The sequence below is a fragment of the Crocodylus siamensis genome, chromosome 4, assembly GCF_052110815.1.
Source record: "Crocodylus siamensis isolate JL-2025a chromosome 4, ASM5211081v1, whole genome shotgun sequence".
Lineage (NCBI taxonomy): Eukaryota > Metazoa > Chordata > Crocodylia > Crocodylidae > Crocodylus > Crocodylus siamensis.
This window is the reverse complement of record NC_143398.1, coordinates 125,476,282-125,497,959: the sequence shown is the minus strand read 5'-3', so window position 1 is coordinate 125,497,959 and position 21,678 is coordinate 125,476,282. Positions and strand designations below refer to the sequence as shown.

The 21,678-nt window shown below is 42.2% G+C and overlaps 1 protein-coding gene across 11 annotated transcripts in view; it reads left to right on the top strand.

Moving 5' to 3' along the window:
* Positions 1-21,678, top strand: part of ITPR2 (inositol 1,4,5-trisphosphate receptor type 2) — a 537,951-nt gene that overhangs the window by 180,408 nt on the left and 335,865 nt on the right. For all 11 annotated transcript variants that reach the window (XM_090043677.1, XM_090043678.1, XM_090043675.1 and 8 more), the window contains 7 exons: positions 7,097-7,229; positions 8,104-8,161; positions 9,539-9,704; positions 12,333-12,506; positions 17,234-17,323; positions 17,438-17,563; positions 19,657-19,779. In XM_090043677.1, the coding sequence (XP_089899803.1) occupies positions 7,097-7,229; positions 8,104-8,161; positions 9,539-9,704; positions 12,333-12,506; positions 17,234-17,323; positions 17,438-17,563; positions 19,657-19,779 (870 nt within the window). The remainder of the gene's footprint in view (positions 1-7,096; positions 7,230-8,103; positions 8,162-9,538; positions 9,705-12,332; positions 12,507-17,233; positions 17,324-17,437; positions 17,564-19,656; positions 19,780-21,678) is intronic.

Genomic DNA, 21,678 nt, shown 5'->3' with positions numbered 1-21,678 from the left:
TATTCCACTCAGGAGTGCTTTCATCTGAGCCCTCATTAGATGAGGGCTATTTTGTTGTGCAATCTGCCACTTTTAAAGCGCTCTTCAGCCATGTACATGTGTCACAGCATGATTGTAGAGTGCTTTCAGGGGACTGATCACGTGACAAATGTGATTTTTGTTAGCACCCTAAGTGACTATGGGTAGCAAAATTCTGCTGTCATTCATGTTAGTCTACAGGTGGTGCCACTGAAGAAAACAGACTGTACAGGCTCAGCCTTTGCTGATTATGAATAAGGGTGGCAGAATCTGGATCTTTAGTGCCTTAAATTTAACCCAGAAACATTCTCTAAAAACAGAGGTCATGCTTGTAATCTCATTTACATTGGCTTTACACCAATATAACTTCACTGAGTTTAGTAGGATTCTCCCTTATTTACATTAGTTGAACTAAGAGCAGAATTGGTCCCAAACACATTGGAAATAGACACTCAAGCCTTCCACAGATTTTCACGGGGGAATTGAGACCACTATTTGGCCCAATGTACTGTTATTCTAGCTGAATCAGTGAGGGATCTGATGCCAACATACACTCTTAAAATTGTCAGCTTATGCTGCTGTTAAGGCCATGGACAGGCAGTATATTTGTAGCACTGAATGAGTGCTTGTAGCATAGCAAAACATGTGCTATATATAGCACTATGAAGATGCAGGAAGTGTTTCAAGATATTGTGGGTGATTATCTTTATTTGTACCGACTGTATGGTTGGTATAGACATAGGCAAGCTTTCTGGTATATTGTTACCCTTGCTCAGGCCTCAGTATCACCTCAATACTACAACATATCAGTACTTTCAAACAGAAGCTTCTTAGCAGTGTTATGTAGCATTATGTGTAATGCCTGTACATTTACTTGTAGTACTACAGGGGTCTCTAGGACCCCCAGCATCCCACAGTACGCTGCTCTCTTCCCAAAGGGGGCGAGGAAGGGAGGGAGAGTGGCTGGCTCCTTGATTGTCTGCTTAGCTGCACTTGAACAGTCTTGGCTCTGTCTGGGACTCTTTAAGCATATATGGGGGTGGGGTGGCTGTAGCTGCATAAAAAGTCCTGGACAGAACTGACATTCTAAGTGGAGGGGAGAAGTCTCTCATTCTAACCCTAACCCCTGTCTTCACTTGCCATTGCATGCTGTGGCAATCAGTTGGTGAGAGGGTGTTAGGGTTAGGGTGCGGGAATTCATGCTGCCACCGTAAGAGCCCTGGCATGAGCTGGCGCCCTGGCATTGGCAGTAGGGGTGAGGAGAGTGGTATTCTTACTCCTGCCACCCCTACAGGTTGGGGAGTAGGGGGAGCTGTCTTTGGTACTGCTGCTTTTTAGCAGCTGGGAGCTGATCATTGATAGCCTGCCCCCTTTTCCTGTCAGGGGGGAGGGAGGCTTTCAGTGACTGGGCTCCTCTGGGGTGGCAGAGCAATAGGAATAGCGTACTGTTCTCCTCAGCTGGAGAGCTCACTTTTTTGCGACAATTTTATAGCTCTTCAGACTTTGCGGATCTCCAGATAAGGGGCAGGAATGACTGCATGTCCCCAAGCACTACAGTTTTGTAGTGTTTCCAAGTGCCAAAACAGTGCAAATAAATATCTGTCCATAATCTAAGTTGTATGTCATGCAAGCATCATTATTCTGTGGGTTAAATCTCACTTCCTACCCACACGTGCATGCACATGTACATGCATACATATTCTATTCGTTTTTCATTATTTTTTATAAATTATTTTTTATAAATTTGTTACTTTTGAAGAGTTTCATTTGCTCTGGATGTTTATAAAAAGTACTTTTGTTCCTTTAATTACCAGATACCTGAAAGACTATCAGTTGTTAGGTTATCCTTACTGTAGCATGCATTTATCCCTAATGTTGATGGACTGTATCTGCATTTATCCCTAATGTTGATGGACTGTATCTGAATAAATGAGGGCTTGATGGTTTGGACCTTTACCACCTCAAGAACAGCTGTGGGAAGGAATTCCCACTCAAGAGAGATGTTTCCAATTCCCAACTGTCTTCTGGGTCTGCGGAATGTAGTATTGTTTTTTAGGGAGCAGATTATTTTCCCTTTTCTGACTGGGTTCTCTTCTTGACACTTGGGAGGGCAAAACTAGGGCTTCACTGTAGTCTTGCAAACATTCCACTCGCACGCTCACAGGAGGAAGAAACAGGGATACAGTCTGACTTATCCCTGTCTATCGCTTAGGGCTCCTAGAGACATGCAGGGAGGCTGCTCCACGTGCTGTAAATCCAGTGTGCCAGGGCAGACTTGATTAATTGGAAATTAACATGCTCTAGCAGCCCTGTGTGTTGTGTGTATCAGTGTCCCCGTGCTGAAAAATGGTGGCAGAGTGCTTTAAATTAAAGCTCGTTCAATGAGTTTAGTTTAAAGCATCCCACCATCATTTTTCAGTGCGGGGACTCTGATACACGTGATGCTCACACACGATGCTCGGGTGCTTTTAATTAGCCAGCTTGCTAATTAAAGTGCCCTCCTGCCTCCTGGAGCATAAATGCCCTTACTGTGCATCAGAGCTGGTCCAGCAAGGAAGTATGTGGAATTGGAGAGGTCTTATTCCCAATTCCTTACTTTTTCATGGCTGTATAACACCAGGGTGCACTCTTGTCATATCTTACACATTCAGCAAAGACTGCTGTATGTAACAATATAGGCATAAGGAGGGTAATCCGGTTCAGAGTCTGGGGTAAAAAAAACATTGGATCCAGACCCTACTGCCCTTGCCTATCTGAATAGTCTTGAAGGTTCATATTCTGATTACAGTTCTCCCCTGGGATTAAAGCAATGAGCATGTTGTGTTTATTTAAAAAGGAAACTTGGAAATGGGTTCTGTTTTTCATTTACATTTGTATTATCCTCAAGATATTCTTCAAATCAAAAATGAACAGTAGCCAAACTCTGAGCACTGTTATTTTACATTATAAAGTAAGTAAGTACTGAGGCTTATCCATAATCCTGCATAGTTGGTGCATTTACACATGCACTTTACTGTGAAGTTGACTAATTAGTTCCACAGTAAAGCATCACAGTCTCTACATGTGCACTGGTATTAGGGTGCAGTAATTTAATTAACTCCATTGAAATGCACGTGTAGACAGTAACAAGGGCTGGCTGGGGTATGAGGGTGCTAAAGTATGGGGGGCTGTCTGCTGCCTAGCTCTGCACTTTAGCACCCTCGTGCCCCAGCCAGCCCTGCTACCACTCAGAGCCTAGGGCTGTCTACCCCACCCCTCCCAGACCCTCTGTCAGTCTGGGGCTACTCTACCCTAGCTCAAACTGCTGTGCTACACATGTAAACAGTATGCCCGGGAGCAGTTTTCTCTAGTGCAAACTGCTCTGGAGTTTATAACATTGTCTTAATGACGTGTAGATGAACCAAGTTAGTAGGACAGAGATTAGTACTATCATAATTTACTGAGTATTTAGGTTTCCAGTACTTTCGGCCTCAATCTGACCTCTGACTCAAGTGAATAAAAGAGCAGTTTTTGCTGGCATGTATGCCAGTGTAGTAGTACTGTAGTTGAATTCATGAGGGACTTGACACCAGGTTGTGCTTTTAGATAGAAATCTCATGCTATTCTAAGTTATGCAACAAACAAACTATTACTCTACAACAGCCATTTCCTACTGACAGACAGATTTCTAGAATTTTTCATTATGTTTTGTAAACTGCTGCTTTGCTGGTTCAGTTTGTCATTTTTGTTACATTGGAAGATTACAAGGTGAAGGGTTCATGTTACTTAAATTCTCCATTCCTCCAAGATTAGAATAATTGAATAATAGCAAATTAGGGTTGGAAGGGATCTCAGGAGGTCATCTAGTTCACCCCCCTGCTCAAAGTAGGGCCGTCCCCAACTATGTCATCTCAGCCAAGGCTTTGTCTGCTTGGGTCTTAAAAACCTCTAAAGATGGAGATTTCACTACCTCTCTAGCTAACCTGTTCCAGTGCTTTACTACCCTCCTAGTGAGCAAGTCTTTCCTAATATCTAAAACTTCCCTTGCTGCAACTTGAGTCCATTGCTCTTTGTTATGCCACCACTGAGAACATTCTAGGTCCATCCTCTTTGTAACCCCCTCTTTAGGGAGCTGAAGGCTGTTATTAAATCTCCCCTCAGTCTCTCTCTTCCAGACTAAATAAGCCCAGTTCCCTCCGCCTCTCCTAATAAACCATGTTTTCCAATCTGCTAACCATTTTTATTGCTCTGTTGGATTCTTTCCAATTTGTCCACATCCCTTCTGTGGTGGGGGACCCAAAACTGGACATGGTACTCTAGCTGTGGCCTTACCAGTGCTGAATAGAGGGGAATAATCACTTCCTTCGATCTGCTGGCAACATTTCTTCTGATGCAGCCCAGTATGCTGTTAGCCTTCTTTGTAACAAGGCCACACTATTGGCTAATATTCAGCTTACTGTCCACTGTAACCCCCAGGTCCTTTCCTGCAGAACTGCTGCTTAGCCAGTCTGTCTCCCAGTCTGTACCCATGCATGGACTTGTTCTGCCCTAAGTGCAGGGATTTGTACTTTTCCTTATTGAACTTCATGAGATTTCTTTTGGTCCAATCCTCCAGTTTGTTGTTTTGCATCCTAGCCCTACCCTCCAGCATATTTACACTTCCCCCAGCCTGGTGTTTTCTGCAAACTTGCTGAGGACGCACTTCATCCCATCTTTTAGATTGTTAATGAAGATATTGAACAAAACCATGCACTCCATGTGACAGTGGTTACCAACTAGACATCAAGCCATTGATTGCTACCCTTTGAGCCTGATGATCTAGCCAGTTTTCTGCTCACCTTACAGTCCATTCATCCAACCTGTACTTCTGTAGCTCGCTTGCGAGACTATTGTGGGAGATCATATCAAAAGCCCTGCTAAAGTCAAGGTACATCACATCCACTGCCCTTCCTGCATCCACAGAACCAGTCATTCTAATATTATAAAAGACTAAGTCTGTCCGTCTGTCTGTCCATAACACTTTATTCATGCTCTGATTAGCTGAAAGAAATAGCCAATCAGAATGCTCTAAGTGTGGGGGAGTGCCACCATGATTCCGAAGCAGTGCTGGCCTTCCGCCACCCCCCATGCTCCCTGCAGGAGGCAGAACAGCAGCAACATGGGGTGTTAAGTGGTGGCACTTCATCCCAGCCCTTGCCCTTGGTGTATCCATGTTGACTGTTTCTAAACACCTTCTTCTCCAAGTGCTTAAAGATGGATTCCTTGAGGACCTGCTCCATGATTTTTCCAAGGACTGAAGTGAGGCCAACAGGTCTGCAGTTCCCCAGATCTTTCTTCTTTCCTTTCATGAAGATGGGCAATATATTTGTCCTTTTCCAGTTCCCTGGGAAATCTCCCAAGTTTTCGAAGATTAAGGCCAGTCACATTGACCAACTCCCTTAGCACCCTTGGGTACCATGTGTCTGGCCCCATGGACTTGTACACATCCAGTTTTTCTAAATAGTCCCTAGCCTGTTCTTTTGCCACTGTTGGCTGCTGCCCTCCTCCCCAGATTGTGCTGCCTGGTTCCGTAATTTAGGAGCTGACCTTACCTGTGAAGACTGAGGTAAAAAAGAGACATTGAGTACTTTAGCTTTTTCCACATCATCTGTCACTAGGTTCCCTCCCCCATTCAGAAAGGGACCCACACTTTCTCTTATCTTTCTCTTGTTACTGACATAGTTGTAGAAACTCTTCTTGTTACCTTTCATGTCCCTTGCTAGCTGCAACTCCAGTTGTGCTTTGGCTTTTCTGATTTCATCCCTTCATACCCAAGCAATACTTTTATACTCCTCCCTAATAGTTTGCCCACATTTCCATTTCTCATAAGCTCCATTTTTGTATTTTGGCTCATTGAAGAATTCCCTGCTTAGCCAAGCTGGTCTTCTGCCATACTTGCTAGCCTTCCTTTGTATCGGGATGGTTCATTGCTTTGTCCTTACTAAGGTTTCTTTAAAGTACAGTAACACAGATGAATGACATTATTTGGTAGATAACATGGACTTAAGATATGAATTTCTTACATTTTATTTTTGCAAATACATGCAACTTGGGCACCATAGCCCAAACGAGGAATCCCTCTTCTTTCTTTTGTTAGTTTGTTTTTGAAGAAAATAAATAATTTATGAATCTGATTCTTTTTATTGTGTTTTTTATGGCACAGCTTTCCCAGTTACACTAAAGAGAAGGATGAACAGAGTTTCCTTTTCACATTTCTTTGTAACATGAGATTTTAAGAACTAAAATGTTATTTGGATTTGTAAAGCTTGTATGACTTCAACTAGATAGGTATTTATGTCTTTGAAACCAGAATATGACCCTTGGTATTTTAACAGATAAGCAGAACTCCCTAAGTTTGATTCATTGCCTTGCCCTTACAAGTTCCAAATTGTCCATAGCTCAGGAGTAGATATTCAACATTTAGAATGGAATCCAGTCTTCAAAGGCAACTCTATTACTGTTCTGTAACAGCTGTAAGGAGGACACATGAGAGATGAACCACTATAACACCCCAAGTAGTCCCCACAATCCTCAATCTTTTGCTGGCTACTCTAGCAAATGCTATTTCTGCCCTAAGTGGAAACTGAATCTCTTGTGATCCCTCTTTCTCTCTACAGTTGTCAGCTTGCCTAGGTTCAACCTGGAATGTCATGGGCCATTATTGTGAAGGGTCTTGGAGCTCTGTTCCCCATTCTCAGCATAACTTCCTTTCCCTACCACCCAGGGGCTTTAAGAGCCAAATTTAAGGAAAAATTTAGCTTAATGTTCTGATGAAACTTTAGAAGGACCCACCTGGTTCAGGGATAACAGGTTTAGGGTGAATTCCCAGAGTTCCTGGACAAATTTGAACTGTTGTGGTATTTAGTGGAAGCTGAAATGTCTCAGGATGGGATGGGGAACCAGTCCTGAGAAAGAAATCACCGGTTTACCAATATTGTTTATCAAATGGACAAGTATGCTTTACACCACTTGAAAAAAATGACTTCCTCCCACTGCATATATGGAAATAGGCTGTCAAACAAAAGGGAAGAGTATCTTATTTTAAATTCTTGTCTTGTAGTTTATCCTTAGTGTTAGACTGGACTATAGAATATCCTACATGCTGTCTATCTACAAGAGAGAGTTTGGAGAAAACAGTGAAAATGTTGATAGCTCCTCAGTCTCTCCCCCAGACTCACCAGGGATCGTTTCAGGTAACTGTTGCTATTGTTTTGCAATTTAAAATAACTGTCCTTTTAATAAGCAATAAACTGAACAGTTCCAGAAAAATTCAAATCACTACAAGATGAAAGCTTGTGGGAGATTGGATAATGTAAGGGGCATCTTTACTACCCTTCTCTCCTTTAATTAAATATAATTATTTGTTCCTATGATGGTGAGGGTTTATTTATTTATACCATTCTCAAAGCTATCAGAGGTGGCATAACAAATGAGGATGAGAGCAGACTCTGGAGGATGGGGTGGAGATGGCCACATTTTCACACTGGGTTTTTTTTTCCTTTTTTCTTGTCTTGCATGCCTAGCAACAGAACCCAAGTCCTTGGGAGGCAAATGAGGTAAGGGTGGTACAGTAATGAATTAGTGTTTAAAGCTCAGGGAGATGTCAGCTAGTGATCTGTATGAGGAGTTAATGGTGTGTGGATGCAAAAAGAATCCTCATGAGTCAGGAATGATAAACAAACTGCAAGCAAAATAATTACCTGGATAAATATTTTTCTGCAAGAATAATGCTTCCACATTTTGGCATTATTTTTTTTTTACTTGGGTGGTTATTTCTGCCAAAGTAGATGTGGAAGATTAACATTTTAAGGGAGTAATATTTTTTGTTCTGTGTCTATACAGCAACAAGCACCTGGTCCATGACTGGGGCTGGTACTGCTGAAATACAAATAACAGATAATTAGGGCCCTCCTGATTCTGGAAGAAGAGCCAATAACTGATTCAGAGGAATTTTCTCCTGGCTGAGAAGTTCATGGTTAGGCCATTAGTTTGCAGCATGTACTGAAAGAGGAAAAACAGTTTCTTTATCTGCACAAACTAAATTATGGTCCGTGTGGTTCTTTGCAGCTATTGTTCCTGACATAGATGAAATTGCAGCTCAGGCTGAAACCATGTTTGCTGGCAGGTATACTCTCTGAAGGTTATACTTTTGTCTGTATGTGCTCTTTCTATCATATTTTAACTTCTAATTGATTATTTTTTTGTATTCGTTATGTTACTTCATATCTCTGCCTCTCTTTTGGCATTTCCTGTTGTCATATAAGATGATCTCAGTAAGAGGAGGTTGTGGGTGTACTAGTTTCTGGTGAAGCACAGAGGTTTGATATGCCAGTACCATAAAGTTCAAGTCTGGCTTTCAAAAATTTCTCAGTTTGTGTTTGGATCTGGTGTGGGCAACAGGGGGACTTGGATTAGATTCTTTTCATCTGTCTTTGGTGATCAGAAGAGCTTGGATCCATGTTTTTGACTTATTCCCTAACTCTATTAAGGCCTGTCTATAGGGGAAAGATGTAGTTAAAATGATAAGGTGTTAATTAAAGCACAATATTTGTACCACTATAACACTGGATGTGTGGACACTCTTATTTCTGTATTAAATAGCCCTTTTCTGGTTTAGGTTATGGAACCTTGGAAGTGATTTAAGGTGCACTGGAAAAAAAAGGATGAATAAAAATGTATGCATAGAAGAGTTATAACAACATACCTATGTTGGTTTAACTATATACATATAATTATAATTACACCGCTAAAAAAAAAAAAAAAAAGTACCCCATTTAGACAAGCCCATAGATTTGGAAGTTTTTCCCAGAGCTAAGTAAAAGGTGAAAGATACATGAACTAGGCATTGTGATCTTTCCTCAGTCAATCCCTTATGTGTTCTCAGTCTTTACCAGCAAGAGGAATGCCTCCAGTCCTGTCCCTGATCTTCTATAATATAAAACAACACCCAGCCCTTGGCACTTGCTTCTTTAAAATGAGCACCGAGAGTGACTGGCTTCTTGGAAACGTTACTTCTGCTTTCATATGTTAAGTGTAAATCTGCTTGTTGTCATTCTAGATTATAAATATGATTCCAGAATTATGATACCTTTGGCAATTTTGTACCATTTTGAGCTTATTTTTCTTAAACAATTTTTTAATAGGAGTGAAAAGGAAAGGAGTCACAAAAAAAAAGACGGGTACATTCATGTCTGGTGTAGCTCCCTTGCCATCAACAGCTTTGTGCCAAGGATGAATCTGATGCAATGTAGCCAAAGATATAAATTAATGCGTTCACAATATGGAGTTTATTCACAATGGCTGACAAATTTTGTACATGTTTATTTCTAGCCTATAGTATCCATCCTGTTACAAGATTCCTGTAAAGATAATAGTGCTGAGATGGGTGGTTTTTAATTTTTCTCACAGTTTGTCCTTTCTGGTTATAAAAGCTATGGCAAACAAAGAGAGTGGCTTTTGTTTACTTTTGTCATAATTCATTGTGGTTTTTTTTTTCTTTCAGAAAAGAAAAAAATCCTGTAGAGCTGGATGATGAGGGCGGCAGAACATTTTTGCGGGTTCTCATTCACCTTATTATGCACGACTATCCTCCTTTGCTATCGGGGGCCCTTCACCTGCTATTTAAACACTTCAGTCAAAGAGCAGAAGTTCTGCAAGCATTTAAACAGGTGGAGCTGCAATAGCTTTACATGTATTGATGCAATAGCATTACTGTAGGAAAGAAAGAAACTCTCTCCAAAGGCATCTGCTATCACTTAAGTTGCCAACTATAATATGAGAACGTTCCCTTCTGAGAATTCAAAGATCATATTCAACCCCTTCTCTCTGTGGAAGCAGCAAGTCCTCAGTGAGCTGGTAATAAGTTGCCTCTATTTAAGCACCCCAAAATCAAGACATCTGGGATTGTAGCCAGTATTCAAAATTGAGGTCTAAGTGACTTGTTCAGGGTCACAGAGAACAGGAAGTAAGGACAAAACCATGCTTGTGTTTGGCTACTTTTTTTCTGTCTCCTAGTTAACATTATATTTAAATGTTTCACGTGTTAAAAATAGGGTATAGATTAGGACTGTGCAAAGCTTCGGTTGCTGATTCAATTCAACAGAGATTTGGCCCGATTCGGTGGTCTAATCTCCAAATCCTCATTGAATCAAGAGACCCTTTTATCCATCTGAATTGAATTGGAACCCTCTGAATTGAACTGGAACCCTCCGAATCGATTCAGAGAGATTTGATGATTCAAATATAGACACAGCATTAAGTGTTTTTTTTTCTACATACCTCAAGATACCAGGCAGCTTGTCAACACTGAGATGGTGGGGCAGATAGGGCATCCCACAGGAGCATGGAGGGGAGGGGGGGCATCCCACAGCACGCTCGGCAATAGACCCGGAAGTGGACCAGAACCACTTCTGCTCCACTTCCAGGTCCTCTGGGGAGCATGCAGAGGCAGCCTCCCGCATCCCCCAAGCTCGGCGACTGGTGCATCCTGGGTCTGGGGGGGTCACCCGGGGTCCCCCTGTAGCTGATCACAGAGCCGGGGGGGCATGATGGGGCCCCCCTGTGTGCACGGAGGTAGATCTGGAAGTGGACTGAAAGTACAAGCATGCAGGGGGCCCCCCCCGTGCTCCTGTGGGACGCTCCATCCGCCACACCATCACAGCGTTCACAAGCTGTGCCTTATACCTTGAGGTATGTAGAAAAAGCATTTAAAGCTGTGTCTGTGGCTGAATCGCTGATTCTTCAAATCAACATCGAATCTTCAGACTCGGATTCGGCCATATTGAATTGGGGCAATGATTCCAATCAACTAATCAAATCACTGTCCCTGATTCAGGCTGAATCTGAATTGAATATAGCCTGTTTTGCACACCCCGGTATACATCCTGATGTAATGGGGTGCAATAATGACATATTCTAGTTGTAGGGACCTGTAACTTACATTTTTAGATCATTTGATGCTTATTCGAAACATTTATGTTTTCTCATTCTTATGTAAGAAGTTGAGGTTTTTTGTGTCTGAAACCAGACAAATGATTAGTAGCTGGAAAGCCTTTGTTTAATATTGTTGCAGAGTTGCATAATGGCCTCCCACCAGGATATTAAAGTGGGGCCATGCTGATTAGGTGCATAAATAGCTGCTATTCCCAGTTAAGTGAGGGCTGAGTTGCTAACATGTTTCTATAAAGGTAAGAAAAGTCTAATTGTCAAATAAACAAAAAAACCTGTGGAGAAAGTAGAATACGAATACTAGGAGATGAGCAGCTCTCATAAATTGTTCAGAATAACAGAGCTCTAACAGGGCTAAGAGAAAATCAGATGTGATCTTTAAATTACATTATAAAATAGTGAACATTTTTTGCAAACAATTATTTTTTTATATGTTGTTAATGTTCCTGTCTGCCAGATGGCAACATTCATAAAATTCCTTTGATGTCAGTTTGATTTCTTAAGGATAATCTTTGATTTACTATAGGGAACATTGTTTAGGTTTTGGTTAATAATAATCTAGCGGAGAAAGCCAATAGCATTGTAAGGAAAAGGATTTTACAGATCTTTCTAAATCATTAGGAGTTAGGAGAAAGAGAAGAGATATTAAATATTATGGGTGGAAAATTAGAATACTAGATTCATCTTGGAAAAATGCAAACTAAGATCTGAGAGGAAATTATATGGAACCTGGGAAGTACTGGGGAAGTTTCTTTGTCATGAGCCAAAGGAGGAGGAAAGAAAAATCAGTCAAATATTTTATTTTTCAAATTTAGTTAAAATGTTGGTGAAAATTTTCATTGGCATTTCGATCTTTGGAAATACTGACTGCATTTAGAGCTCTTTATTTCTTGTGATATCAGTTCTGTCTTCCTGCAAAATATTGTTTAGACTGGATAAACCATTTCTCATTTTAATATCTGAGGACCATAATATTTGCATCATTGTTAGTTCTTCCACAGTGCTTGGGGATTTATACATATGTGTTTATACTGAAAAAGATTTTGTAGTGTGACGTGGAAGAAAGTAGAATGTTCTAAATACTGTAGCCATTTTTCCTTGGGCAAACAAAATCTTAAGTGACATTAAATATAGTGCATCTTAACAACTTTGTTGAATTTGAACTGAAAAGACAAATATGACAAATTTCAATTCAAAAAGCAAAGTTTTGAGTTGTTTCAAGTGATAATTTACTTGAAGTTTCAAGGTCAAGTGAAAATGGATGTGTAGAATGGAACCGTAAAACAAATTTGACTACAATAGTTGCTGTACATCTTGCTGTATTATTGTTGCATAATACATATTTCCAGGTCCAGTTGCTGGTGTCTAATCAGGATGTGGATAACTACAAGCAAATCAAAACTGATCTTGACCAATTGCGATTAACTGTAGAAAAATCTGAATTATGGGTTGAAAAAAGCAGCAGCTACGAGAGTGGAGAACTGGGCGAGGGTCAGGCAAAAGGTGGTGAAGAGCCAATTGAGGTTTGTCTTTAAATTCCTAGCCTGCCAATGTTTCAGTGTTATAATGCAGGTTTGTTTGTTTGTTTTTTTTAACTAATCATTTGCGTATGTTTCACACTGTCAACCTGGTGGTACTAGCAAGCCAGTGATGCCTGGTATCTTGGAGGGACCTTAAGACTAAGGAGAAAAAAAAGACAAAACTTTTCTATGAGTTTTCAGATTTCTTTCCTGTTGTTTTCAATAGAGTTTTATCATCTCACAGATGGTCTCCTATTTGGTCTAGCAACAGAGCCATGGTGTTTGTATGTTTGACATCATTGTGTTGCTCTGGAGGTAATTCAGAGATCACATATTTACTCTTATGATGACTTTATTGGAAGACCGAATCAGAAGAGAGGAGAGACAGTCCCTCTGTTATGCTGGCAGTGAAAGAGTGTGACCAATGCCAGACTTCCAAACCTTATGAAACTTGTCACTAAAATCACAGAAATGGCTTAAAATCAGGCCATAAATATAAAACTATAAAGGTCAGGTGTCTTTTTATGTACTGTCCATTTCTTAAATTTTAGAGTGCACTTAGATTATATTTTCAAACATTTCTCTGCAGCCGTAAGGGCTAGAAGCTTAATTTTTTAAAGAAAGATGAGGTTTTCATGAGTTTGGTAAGTGCAGCTACTGGAAAGTAAGAAAAATGCCAAATATTGTGACCCTTGCAATAAAATTGTGAGTGTTAGTAACACTGGAAACAAGAGAAGGGCATGCAGTCTCAGTAACAGCATTATCACCCTCTGTGAAGGTCCACAGCAGGGCTTGGCTGTACATGACACTTCATGACACTGCCCTCCATATTCTTCTTTCTCTACAGAGAATTCCCCAGCAGGTGATAGCAGGGCAGTAGGGCTGTAGGTTCAGCTGAAGTTGTACTGCCAGTGGTCTGAAGAGATGCAGAAGCCACAAAGGACGCTAATCTCAAGGGGGATCTTCTTTTCCTGTTTGCGTTGGGAAGAGGCCGAGTCCTTTTTTATTCTTATAGGGGGAAGGCTGTAAACCCTGAGAGAAGAAAGTTGAAGAAACTAGCTGGAACAAATTCTTCGCTGGTATAACTCAGATGGAGTTAATGGAGTAGTACCATGGAGGAATTTAGTTTTGTTGGGTTCTAGTGTGTGGATTTTTCTATCTCCTCCTCAGCATCAGGAAGAAAATGGCTCTTTATATATTTAATGAAAGGAAAATATTACAAGGACAAGCAGGACGGAAAACTATCAGAATTTTGCAAGTGTGATAAGATCCTTCTGTTCTTAAAAATAGCTGTTTTGGCAAAGATACCAGAGGACAGAAAATGGAACTTAAACTTTAAGCAGAAACATCTGGATGGAGTGTTTTTGCTGTTTTCCCATGAGGAAGCAGTGGATCTTTATGAATTAACAATGATCCAGGTGATGCACATTATTATCTCTGACAGCTGAGAGTGTATTGGATCAGGGTAGTAATATGTAATCTGTACAACTGCTCTGATTTGTCTGCTGGTGTGAACCTATGTGATTCCATCATAGAGATATGGTGTTAGACCAGCTGCGGGTCTGATCCATTATATTAATCGTACTAAGTGAGTCTTTGATATGCAGTAAATATACTTACCAATCAACACTACTGCTGTAATAAATATGTCTCTGGAAACTACAGCATCTGGCAAAGTAGGCTGTTGTCTATGAAAGCTTATGCCGCTCTCAACCAGTCTCTGAGGTCGTGCCCTGTCTTAAGTAGGAGTTTTTGTGCTGCTTTCATTTATGCTAAATATCTCATAAGTAGCTCTACTAACTAGAGGTGTACTGATAAAGATTTTCTCGGCTGATAACAGTGGCCAATTATTAACCAGCCATATCAGCCGATACTGATCCGATCGCTGATTTACAGGAATATAGCTTAGCAGCTTGGAGAGCAATGTCCTGCCATTAAGTCTGTGGGATGGAAGGGATTTGGGTGTGGGGGAGGACAGATCGAGGCTCCACGGTGAGGGAGGGAATGGGATAGGGGGAGGAGCAGGTGCTGCCCAGCCAGGGCTCTGAATGTGGCCCTGGGACTGGGATGGAGCAATGGGTGGCTTGCCTGGGGACTGCGGGGGGTGGGAGTGGGGGGCAAAGCTCCCCGCTGCTGTGTGCACCTCCAAGGGAGGCATGGGGGGCATATGCCCCCCCAGATTTGTGTGTGTGGTGAGGGCAGGCTGCCTGCTGTGGGCTTGGGGCCAGGAGCTGTGCTGGCCTCTTCTTGCTGGGCGGGCTGGGCTGGGGCTAAGCTCAGAGTATGTGGGGGCAGGGTGTGGTGGGTGGTGGTGGTGATGGGAGGAGTGGCCACAGGGAATTTTGGGTGACTACAGCCCACCCCATAACCACTCCTCTCCATGCCGTCACTGCATGCTCAGAGCCCAGCCCTGGCCCAGTCCCCTTGCTGGAAAGAGGCTGGCACAGCCTGTGGCCCCAGACCTGCGGCAGGCAGCCCATGCTCGCCCTGCACACAAATCCAGTGGGTGGGGCCACATGCCCCCCCATGTTTCCCCAGGGATGTGTGCAGTGGTGGAGAGCAGTGTCCACTACAAGCCCCCTCGTGCTCCTGACAAGCTGGCCACAGCCCTGTCCTGGCCCACAGGTCACCTTCACTGCCCTGGCTAGGCAGCGCCTAGCCCTGCCCCTGCCCCACTCCCTCCCTCACTGTGGGGGCCTCCATCTCTCCCCCCCATGCCCTTTCCCTTCCCCCACCCTTTCACCCCACCACAGACGTACTGGCTGGACACTGCTCTCCAAGCTGCCCAGCTGCATTCCTGGTCATGTGTATCCTGTGGATGCGTATGTGCTGCAACATTTATCAGTGACATTATAGTCTATGCTGGCCAAAAAAAGCCGATTGCTGATAATGTTAATTTTCCTTTTTTCAGTACCAATCCGATATACAACTGCTACATTCATGCATCTCTATTCTACCATTCTTGGGACTGCTTTAGGAGTAAGGTATCATGCAGATTGAGTAAGAGGGGCAAAATTTGGCCCCAATTTGGAGGATGGAGGAATGGAATCTGTAATGGATGCACATGATATCCTAAAGTTGTCTATGAATTTTATGAAGAAAGCTAGCAGCCACGTTTAGAAATTTCTACTCTAGGACTATAGACCTATAATTCAGAATTGAGCCTAGCTCAGTGCAAGCTTTGTGACTTCTGTGCCCTCTATGGGAAGGCATGACAGAGTATCTATCACAGGACATAACAAGACAAGATGCACAACCATGTGCCTCTCATGTCCCAGCAGTGTGATTATCTCCTGATAACTACATGCCTGGAACACTCTTATGGGTTCAATAAACAGTTTTTTATTTTGTTAAGTGAAAGGATAGATTCAGCAGTTTCATGCTGATCAGCGCTTCCAGATAAAACATATACTTCACAAGGATTTTAAAACTTCAGTGATTGAGGAAGAATGCTGATAAATGTCCCAGGTAAATTAATCTTGGTTAACCACCAGTCCCAGGGCAGAGGAGAGTGGTTAATTATAGCAAAAAGCCCAAAATATCTTCCAAAGTATTGCTTCAAACAGTGAGGAAGAGGCAGCATGCATACTAACAAACCCTAAACAAATAATCCGTTGTTGTCACAGATCAATGCAAACATGCTGAACAACAGTGCTGCCATTGTTACAAACAGCCACAAAGGACTGAACCAGTACAGCTGCCTCGTGCCTCTGTGGAAATTAAGACTGGATGGAATTTATTGAAACCCCTAATCTTAGCAACTAGCTAGAGAAAACACAGGGAGATGTTTCAGAAAGTATAAAAGTTCAAATGTGTGCATGTGCACTGGTGAGCATATTTTAATCTCACTTTTCACAAAAACGTTAGGATATTGGCAGACAGAAGAAAACTTGGGAGCCCATTTGCTTCATTGTCTTTGGTGAGACTACAATAATTTTCGTTCCCAATGACAAGACTGAGTCGTGGCATTAGAACTCCAAAGTTTTTTTTCACTGAATTTAATGCTCTCTGTAACAGGGCCTACTCTTTTAAGCCCTCATACTTCTAGATTAGAAAGACCAAACATGCCTGGTGGAGTGAAGAACATTTCCAATTCATTGTTCAAACCTAAGGGCCACATTTTCTCCTTTTAAATCCCTTTCCACATCACCCAGAGGTGTGAGTTAAAGTATCACCTTTACTTGAAGAACTCTACTGCTGGAAGCAGGGTGATACCAGATCAATCTCCATATACCTCTTGTTCCTTAGCTTTTGAAGAAAACTGATTTTTCTCCATGAGAAAGGCTGCCTTCACCATCGTCATTTTCAGAATTGGTCTGTCGCAGCTTTCTTACATTCCCTTCATTTCAGTCTATACTTTAGCTGCATTAGATATGTATGTGGATGGAAAAATCTTTCAGTTACAGGTATTCCTATGACCTCAGTCCTATATTATTAAACCATTTTAGGATTAGAGTTTCATAGAATCCCTGTGCGGAAGGCAGTGCTATGCATCATAAAGATTTTAGGCACGAAGAGACCAAGCAACTTGTCTAAGATTATGCAGGAAGCTTGCGATAGAGGAAGAAATCGAACCTGGGTCATTAGCCAGCTCTTGAACCATTAGACTGTCCTTTTCTTTTCTCAGTCTGTCTGTTGTTGCTCTTCTCATTTATTTGTTGTTAAATGTACTTGGTTGATGTTTAATAAATTGTTTAAAAAGCCTTCTTCTTTTTGTTTTTAAATTGTAGGAACCAAATATTTTAAGCCCAGTACAGGATGGAACCAAAAAACCACAGATTGACAGCAATAAGAGTAATAATTACAACATTGTTAAGGAGGTTGGTATATGTACAAGTATATTGCACATGCTGGTGCAAGGCATTAATATTTGTTGCTAGAACATGTAATCTCCTTTATCACATTTTGTTTCGGGGGGTTATTTTTTTTTTTAGATTTTGATTCGACTCAGCAAACTTTGTGTCCAGAATAAAAAATGTCGAATTCAGCAGCAACGGTTGTTGAAAAATATGGGAGCCCACTCAGTCGTACTGGATCTTCTCCAGATACCCTATGAACAGGTTATACTGAAAATTACTTTACTGGGAAGGGGAGGAATGCACAAAGTAAACGGTTATAAAAGGGTCTGACCCACAGACAGATTTTTATAGTCTTAAATGAGCTACAAAGCAGACTCCAAGTGATTATGCAATTTTCTTATTTAAGAATAGTAAATCTTGAACAATTTTTAAATCTGACTGTCTAAATAAAGAATAAAAACAGCATTTATCTTCACAGGTGCTCAAAAAAGCTGTGATATTTTCCCATATTTAGAATAAGCAGTTTAGTCACTGCAAGCTGGAAATCATTGACCTAATGTATCCTCCGGCAGCATGTCCAGCACTCTCAGGGGAGTGCTCTGCTTGGTACTTTAGAGACATAATGGGCATATCTGTATCTATGACTCAAGCCTTGTAAAGCCTCTATCTTGGCAAAGCTGTTATTGTCTCTAGTGGCTGTTTTAGAATTGAAGTGGCCCAGATTTACTCACCTGAGCATCCAAATGAATGGATTTGTTGTCTTTAGCTAGATCCAGCTCAGTCAAATTAGGTAGATTTGGCACTGGCACTGAAAAGAGATGGAACCCGTTTATGGTCTTCTTTTATATTTTCCTGTGTCTGACACTCTAATGTTGTGATTTTGATGCTTGGTTCAGTTCTCCTCAGGGCGATAGTGAGCTGTTCATAGAGCAGACTCACCACATTCTTGTTAATGTGTTATGCTACAAGTTTGGAAAATGGGTGCTGAAAGCTAGGGAAGAAAATACATATTTAACTATGAAAGTGGCTTGATTTGCAGATGTGCTGAACAGTCATTAGAATGAATAGAATAGGACCAATTTTTGAAAACCAGGCCACTGTGTAGGATCTGAAATAAGGAATTAAGAGATTAACAGTGAACACTCACTGGAAGATCTTGTCTTTAGCTTTATCATCTTTAATATAGTTATTATAAAGCAGCGGTTCCCAACCCCAGGTCACGACCCAAATGAGGGTTCCAGGGGCAATGCCAGCGGTGCTGCACAGAAAAGATGAGCCACATCATGTGCTGGGAGCTCCTCCCCCCCAGCCACTTTTTTTGCTCCCAGCAGCGGGTCTCAGGAAAAAAAGGTTGGGACGCACTGTTATAAAGTCTACTGAATGAGCCAAAATTAAGTTAGGCTGCACACAGATGTCACCTTTATGCTGGCATAAACATTTTTATGGTGGCACAAAACTGAAGAGAGCAGTTGTCTTAGCCCTTTGTTGCACCACAAATGCCCAAATTTGTGTGAGCATGATAATTCCTAGTCATAGTTCATGCCACCTTTCTGCAGCTGACATCTGTTTGCTTATGGTGGGAGAATATGGGCTCTGCAGGACTGTGTGTGATCTCTCCACCATGGGGAGAGGCTGCCAGGGCTTCAGGAGGCTGATCCTGTGCTCCCTGGGAATCCCACTGCAGCAGAATTCCTAGGGTATGTGTCTGCAAACTCAGATGGAGGGAACCTCTTGCAGGAGATTCCCACCATGCATGTATTTGGAGCATACAACTTCAAGTGGGAGAACCCCTATGGAGATTCCCGTGCTTGCAGTCGTACACCCCTAGTTGGGGTGTGACACCCATGGTCATTGTCCTGCAGTATTGGGCCCCTGAAGCTCCAGGCATGGTAGGGGCCCAGTAAAGTGGGGCAACAGCCCCAGTGATATCTGTAGATGCTGATGAAATGAATTGGCTGTTCTGGGACACATCCCAGCTGAGCTGATCCCGCTTCAAAGACAACATCTATTTATACTCGCAGTTCACCTCCAAACACAGAAAAGGGTCACAGTATATTTGAGCTGGACCTGGTGGTCTTATTAGTCCAGGTCATGAGCACCCTGGGCTAAAGAAGGTCAAGATGGGGAGTAGTGGGAAATGCAATGTCTGTTGTGATTTCTTAGTGACTCCCTGAATTTAGCAAAGGTGCTGCCATTGGTGGGCTCTGGAAGAAACTGGTCAGCCATTCTTGCTGAAGGGAAAGTATCTACTTTTTAAGATTCAGGAAGCTGGAGGACAATTAGTTCATTAATTGCCATGTCTTTTAGCAAGTATGTTTGTCTCATCTGATGCATTTGACTTTTTTCATCTGTAGACTGATGAGAAGATGAACGAAATTATGAACCTAGCTCACATTTTTCTGCAGAATTTCTGTCGAGGAAATCCTCAGAATCAGGTTCTTCTCCACAAAAACCTCAATTTGTTCCTAACACCTGGAGTAAGTATTTCATTGGACAATAACTTACAATTGAAAATAAATTAACCTGAATTTTACTTGCTGGCATTCGTAAAGCCAAATACAGCAATAGAGAAATGATTTCTTTTGTTTCTTCTCCATTAGTTTTACCTTCCCTCTCTCTTCTTCTTTCTTTTTCTTTTGTTTCTTTTTTCATTGTTTTAAAGAGACCAAATTCTAAATTGGAAAGGAACCGTGCAGCTACAGTTTTCTGTAAGCTGCCTGAAAAAGGTCCAATGTTTTATTTTCGTGACGTTATATCACATGCGGCTGGATTCTGATCTTACTGACACTACTGTAATTCTAGTGAAGTCTGTGGAGCTACTACACTCATATACAACCTCTCTGAGATCAAATTCAAGCCTGCAGCCTTTAACTAGTGATATTTTCTCCCTTTCTACCTAAAACTTGATCTTCCTTTTTATTTTCCTGCTAAATCACTTTCACGTACTTCTGGTCTCTTTCCTGAAGTTCCCTAACTTTTTGATTTGTTTCATTGTTTTTATTGGTGAATGATGTATTGTTGTTATACAAAATTACAGTCTTTCCAGCTTGCTGGATGGGAGACCTGCTGAGCAGAGTGCCCTTGTGTTAGAAATAATATAAGAGCGTTAGAAGTGTAGACACTTGACTGAATACAATGGCCTGAGTATTTCCCACCACCATGACCTTTTAAAATTTTTGTGTGAACTTCATGCTGTTGAAGGGTGCTGGGCTGAGAATTCTGGAGACCAAGGACCTGATTCTCATTGATGCTAAACTCCCTTAGCCAGAATATGGGTCTTCAAGCGGGCATTAATTTAATATTTCTTGGTGTTTGGTAGATGGTCCTGGTTTGGAGTCAAGGATGATTGGCTTCTATGGGTGGACTTCAGTAAGCTAAGGAGAATAGTTGGGGAGGCACTGAGGTCCTGGAGGGGAGGGGAGTCAGGTGTCCAAGAAGAGTGGTCGCTTCTTAAGGAGACGATCCTCCAAGCCCAAAGGGAGGTAATCTCAACACAGATCAAAGGGGACAGGAGGGTGCAAAAACCCCCATGGCTCACCAAAAGTATCTGGGAACATCTAGCCAAAAGGGAGGTGTGCACCCAATGAAAGGGAGGGGCCATCACCAGGGAGGACTATACTGCAGTTGCTCAGGGCTGCAGGGGGGCGGTCAGGAAGGCCAAAGCAGAGATGGAACTGGGACTAGCTACATGGATCAAGGACAACAAGAAGGTCTTTTTTAAATACATAGGGGGCAAAAAGAAGGTACCGGGTAACGTGGGGCCCCTGCAAGACACGTTAGGAAACCTTGTCGTCACACCAGATGACAAAGCTAACCTATTTAACAACTACTTTGCCTCCATTTTCCTGAGCAGGGACTGGATCAGCCCCCCACTGGGACCCCCTCAGGGCCCAGGGGAGGTCCACCCCGTCCAAGGGTCAGTGAGGATCTAGTCAGGGAATGTATGGAGGGACTGGATGTATTTAAATCAGCTGGTCCTGATGAGCTCCACCCCAGAGTGCTGAGGGAATTAGATGAGGTCAGTCCAGGACCCCTGGCACAGCTTTACAAGCACTCATGGTGCTCTGGTGTGGTGCCAGAGGACTGGAAGAGGGCCAGTGTGGTTCCCATCTTCAAAAAAGGGAGGAAGGAGGACCCAGGAAACTATAGGCCAGTTAGTCTTACCTCGAGCCTGGGTAAGCTTCTTGAGAGAATTATCCTGGCACGTGTCCACGAGGGGCCAGCGGGGGAGATTATGCTTAGGGCTAACCAACATGGGTTCATTAGAGGCAGGTCCTGTCAGACCAACCTGGTGGCCTTCTATGACCAGGTCACCAAATCCTTAGATGCAGGGGTAGCAGTGGACATAGACTTTCTGGACTTTAGGAAGGCCTTCT